A 5,937-nucleotide genomic window follows, 5' to 3' on the forward strand; every position below is an offset into this window, starting at 1 on the left:
CAGTACACCAAGTTGCCAACAAGATTTTGAGCATGATCTGTCAAAAGATGGCGAAAGTTGGAGCCGTTTCTAGTAATCCTTCTTCGAATTCCAGCAGCAGTACCTGCGGCTCACCTTTAAGTACGGTGGAAGATGGTTGCCAGAAGCCCACACTTCCTGCATGGGAGGTTCTGGAAGCTGTTCCTTTTGTTCTTGAGGCTATTCTAACTGCATGTGCCCATGGAAGGCTTTCATCCAAAGACTTAACAACAGGTTAGATATTGTATTTGGTACTATTACTATCCTATTTGTTTAGAAGTTTACATATTAATGTAGCTAATCTTGACTATGTAGGTCTGAGGGATCTTGTGGATTTTCTGCCAGCTTCTCTGGCCACCATAGTCAGCTATTTTTCAGCAGAAATTACTCGTGGTATCTGGAAACCTGTTCTAATGAATGGAACAGATTGGCCCAGTCCTGTCAATCTTCTCTCAGTTGAATCAGAAATAAAGGACATTCTTGCATCTGCTGGAGTCCAAGTTCCAAGTTGTTACGCGTGTAAGTTTTTGCTCTCCATGAGCTTCCTTCTGTTTCATTTCTTCTGGTTGTTTATAATGGTAGACTTTCTTCCTTTGGAAATCTTTTATTTTTCAGTTTTTACATGCAAAAAATTATACTTCATATGCAAAAAATTACTTTCTCGGAGCCAGGTCATGTTACTATTTTACTGGATTTTATTTTTGAATATTGTTAGGCAATGAGGTTACAAATAACTATTATTATTCTCTAAAAGAAGAATGTGAATATCAAAGAGAGATGGAGGTTCTCTTATTGAAATGAGTACATATGTAAGAAGTTAGGGGTTGCTTGATTGAGGAGGAAATGATGCTTGAGATATTTTCTGTGTGTGCAACGGAAACCATAAAGAGTGCGAATTAGCATAAATGGTCGAATCATAGTTTAATGAACAAGGAGCAATTGGTTAGACCTAATTAAACTTGGATTGGAGCTGTTGTAGTTTATAGTTGTCGATTTAACTAAGACACTTAAAAGAGCTGGAGAGAAAATAGAAGGATTTATGTTGCCAACCATGATGATTTGGAATAAAGATTATTGTTGTTGATTAAATGATTTGGAATAAAGATAATTGTCATTAATTAAATGAAGGTCTGTATGAAATGTCTTGCTTAAAAAAATGAAATTCTGCTTTTTCTAGAAGTTCTAGGTTAGTTGATAGTCATGAACTTATATTATCATGCATTCGTTGCATAGTTGGTTTCAATCAGAAGACTGAAGTGGCCAATATGGATGCATTTTCACTTTTAAGTAGTGGAACTTGTCTTGTTACTCTTTTGGCATCATAGAAAGTAGCCTCTCTTGAACTTGGTAATAAGTTATGCCACTTACAAGATTGTGAAGGAAAATAGATCAGGATTCGTCCCAAGCACACATGCGTTGGAGAAGTCATACCCCATGTATTTGTTTCTCCTTATTAGACATAGGTTTTTGAATATTATCTATTTTTTCATACAAATTTTAGCCACCAAAATGGCAATAATTTGGTTCTTGGTTAGGCAAAAGAGTTGGGCCTCCAGGTTTCACTTACCACTCTTGTTTACATTTGCGATGGTCTTAATTTATAATTACTTGATCTTATGCTTGATATAACGGTTTCTCCGAAGTCAGCAAGCGCCCAGAAAAGTGCAGGACATGAAATGTGCTATCTGATGAATAACTCTCTGTGTATGTGTGATGTTGACTCTCTATAACTAGGGGTGGTGAACGATCGAATCGAATCGAATACTAAGGTGTTCATATTTGTATTTGTTTAAAATTATCGAATTCGAATGCGGACTCTAATATTCATATATCTAGTTTTTCGAATTCGAACCCGAATACTTGGTATTTGATAAATATTCATGAATATTCACGAATACTTATCGAATATCAAAGTATATTTATTCCGCCAAAGAATATGATTTTGAAATAGTATTAAAACTTATAAATAAAAATAATTCCTTTATAATATATGATGTATATATATTTAAATAAAAAATTTAATTAGAAAACAGATTTAAGATTATTTAAGTCTTAAAATTAGTATATAAAACTTAAGTAGAAATGGTAACTGGATTAAAAATATGACATCATATGTGCAATAATACAAATAATAAGCTGTGATCAAATTTTAAACGAATATTTAATAGACAAACGAATCGAATATACATCTGGTTAAATTTTATTCATTAGTAAACTCGAATACTAAAAAATATTCATTTAGTGGTAAATGAACTACTGAATCGAATATGACCGAATAGTTATTCAAACAATTATCGAATTATTTGTTAATAATTTGGTTCATTTTCACCCCTATCCGTAACATGTCTCACATTTTATGATTTATGTACTGCATGGGTCCAAATCCTCCAAGAATACCTTGCTCTAGGCATTGGCCTTTTTAGGATCTAATCCTTGGATGACACCGTTCATATCCTTGCTGCCAACTGGGCAGAAAAGAAGCACCTCAGGGAGATAAGGAGATTTATCTTAGTTCAAGAAACTCTTGTCTTGCAGTGTCACTATTATCTTGTTATTTACATATGAATAATGGCTTTTGGTCCATCTGTATAGCTGGCTTCAGGATCACCTGGCAGTGAAATATAATCCCCTAGGATTAGGATATCTATCATAAGGAATATAGTAAGTTACTTACACACTTTGAAAGAAGAATATTTCTTGCCTTTTTTTGGTTCTCTGTTTTTTTTGTTTGTTTGTTTTTTTATTATTATTATTATTTTTTTTTTTTTTTTTTTTTTGGGGGGGGGGGNTAGCATGTCTTGCAAGGTTCAGTCAATCTTTTATTTTTACTGTATTTTCAATTTTTTGAAATTTTCTTTTAGCACATCTATTTTTTATAGGTAAATAAATTAAATATAAAGTGTGAATTTTGCAAAAATGCAGATAGATTAAAATAAATGGTAGAGATATTTACTGGAATATATACAAAGTGAAACAAAAGGTAGATAAATTCACACTAAGGTAGACATTAAATTTAAGACAGATAGTTCAAAAGAAGGTAGATAATTGAAACAAATAGTAGATGCATAATTCACAGAAAGGTGGACAATGTAAAATAAAAGGTAGATGAATTCGGAAAAAAAATATAGACAGACTAATAGATAATTGAACTGTAGAAAGATTAAAGTAAATACTCCTATATAAGTTTTCTTATGTGAATGTATTTATTATTCTAGAACAAAACTATCGTCTATTGACACAAAGCTATCTTAGTCTACCTTTCTTAGATTTTTGTCTACCTTTCGTATAAACTTCTGTATAACGTACGTTCTGTTCTGTTCTGTTCTGTTCTGTTCTGTTCTTTTTTGAATAAATAACAGAGCAGATGTGTTGAAACGTTTTTTTTTTCACTAAGACTCTTGCAAGGAGTCCTGAATTTAAATGGTCACATTCAACCGCTTGTAATGTGCACAAAAGCCATTTTCAGCAACAATGCACTTAAAGATTTGTTCTATCTAGCATTAATTACAACTTTTTTCTTTTTCTCTCTTTTCAGCTGGTAGAGAGCCAATGCTTCCACTCCCAATGGCAGCTCTCGGTAAGCCTAACCATAACATTCAAACTCGACAAAAACCTCGACTACATGCACGCAGTGATTGGCCAAGCCCTAGAAAACTGCTCCACTGGCTGCTCATGGCCAAGCATGCCCATCATCGGCGCTTTATGGTCTCAAAAAGTCAAACGCTGGCATGACTTTGTAGTCTTTTCCTGCACCCTCTCTCCCTTCAGCCGTGACAAAGACGCAGTTGCCCAACTCACCCGGAGTTGCTTCTCCTCTTTCCTCGGCCATAACAACTCCTCTCATCGAGTGAGTGGCCTGCCTTGGGATTCGATTCTGACAAAACTCCTCTTTCCCCTGTCGCTCGCCCCGGATTGCTTATTCCCTCCTCCTGTCGAACTTTTCACGATGTGCATTTCGTCAGCAACATTATTCTTAACCTCGTTATCGAGTGGTCACACAATCTAGCTTCCCGCTATAATAATAACTCTCGTTTGAAATCCGCTCAAAACTCTCTATCTTCTGCAGCGGCAGCTGTCAGAGAGGTTGCGTCTCTAGGTGCGAGCTTAATATGCATAGCTGGCGGTGGTCATATAGTGCAGGTCTTATACGAAGAGACTCTACCAGCATTACTAATGTCGGTTAGGGAAAATGGGGAAAATGGAAAAGTTGAAACTACAGGCCCTACAACAATCTTAGAAGGTTATGCGATGGCGTATTTTTTGGTTTTATCTGGCGCATTTGCGTGGGGAGCAGGGGAGACTTCGCCGGCTTTTGCATCAGCATTCTCATCGAAGAGAGCTCGGCCGATTAGTGTGCATTTGGAGTTCATGGCTGGGGTTGTTAGTGGTGATGTGTTGGTGGGTTGCGATCCCGCAACTTGGAAAGCTTATGTGATGTGTCTCTTGGGGTTGTTGGTAGAGTTTGTGCCAGGGTGGGTCCCGGGAATTAGGAAGGAGACTTTGTGGAAGTTGGCGAATGGGCTTAAAAGTTGGCGAGAAAGTGAGTTGGCGCTTCAGCTGCTCGAGCGTGGTGGACCTGAGGCGTTTACTGCAGTAGTGGAATCACTGTTATGATGTTTGGTTCACAAGACTTGCTGAATTTTGGTTGGGAAGTTCTCACTTTGTAGTTCTTGTATATCTCTCGCTATCTAGTTGGCTCTGCTCTTTCTTTTTTAGGCTAATTGTGGGTAGACCCCCTGTAGTTCAATTGTTGTGGATAAACCCCCATACTATCGCCCAAGTGCCAATAGATTCCTTGAGTGATTTTTTTAATCTAGTTTACCCTCAGGAGGTCTATTTGTTAAAAACCAATTTTCTCTTTTTTGAGGGTAAATAAGAGTAACAATATTTCACTTGGGTCTATCTGAAAAAATAGTACTACATGGGGTTTATTCGCCATTGGTTGATCGTATAGGGGGTTCCTCAATTAACCCTTCTTTTTTCATAATATTGTCAAAGACCCTCTTTTACCTTGAGCGAAAACGATGTTAGCTGTTAAGCTCCTGAGACATGAAGATCGGTGAGTTAAGAAGGTAGCAGGATGGAAGATGCAAAGTTATTTCATCAGCCTCCAGTGGCGGCGACAGCAGCGGCAGCATACTAGTTTCATTAGCTTTTGACTTTGGTTCTTGTTACTTATGCTGGTGCAAGTTCTTGTGCATCAGGGGCTAACGAGATTTTTGATTGACGCCTTGAATTGTGTAAATAGATGTAGAAAATATAATAAGGTAGTTCTAGATCAGTTTCAAATTTGGTCTTTTCTTTTTATCATACATATGCATACTATTCGTATAGCTCTTGTTGCCGCTCCCTGGGTTTTGGTTTTACCCTTTTTGTGAATCTTGCATACGTAATGATGTTCAGCTGGTGAAAACCTGTGAATTTTGGTGTACACATTTTGATAGCAAAGTGTTGCTTGTGTGGTCTCTTTGTAAATCTCGTGCTGTCAGGTTAATTGCTCCATTATTTGACTTGTAATAATATGTGGGCTGAGACTCTCTTTTCCCTAAAAAAACAAGGGTTAATTGCGAATAGAAGCATGTGGTATCATTGTTTTGGACTGAAAACCCCTCCTTAAGTTTTGTTGTGGGTAGACCTTCTGTGTGAAATTGTTCGGCACTTTTACCCTCAAAAATAATTTCTTTTTGGTTGAGGGTAAAAGAGTCTTATAAAGTTTCACTTGGGGTCTATGAAACAATCGAAGTAGAGGAATACCAAGTTCAAAACAACGACACTAAGCGGGTATATCCGCATTAACCTAAAAGAACAATGTTCGGCTGTTCAGCTTTTGAAATATGAAGATCACTGGGTGAAGAAGAGCAGGATGGATGACGCAAAGTTTTTTTCCCACACTCTCATCAGTCTCTAGTGTTAGTGTTA

The 5,937-nt window shown here is 36.9% G+C and overlaps 1 protein-coding gene across 1 annotated transcript in view; it reads left to right on the forward strand.

Moving 5' to 3' along the window:
* LOC109841418 (mediator of RNA polymerase II transcription subunit 33A-like) overlaps positions 1-5,451 on the forward strand; it is a 12,946-nt gene extending 7,495 nt beyond the window's left edge. The window contains 5 exon segments of the mRNA XM_020410383.1: positions 1-252; positions 334-537; positions 3,554-3,594; positions 3,596-3,919; positions 3,922-5,451. The exon segment at positions 1-252 is cut by the window's left edge and continues 385 nt beyond it. Coding sequence (XP_020265972.1) covers positions 1-252; positions 334-537; positions 3,554-3,594; positions 3,596-3,919; positions 3,922-4,632 — 1,532 coding nt within the window. The 3' untranslated portion in view covers positions 4,633-5,451.

The sequence above is a fragment of the Asparagus officinalis genome, chromosome 5 (genome assembly GCF_001876935.1).
Source record: "Asparagus officinalis chromosome 5, Aspof.V1, whole genome shotgun sequence".
In the NCBI taxonomy this organism is placed as follows: Eukaryota; Viridiplantae; Streptophyta; class Magnoliopsida; order Asparagales; family Asparagaceae; genus Asparagus; species Asparagus officinalis.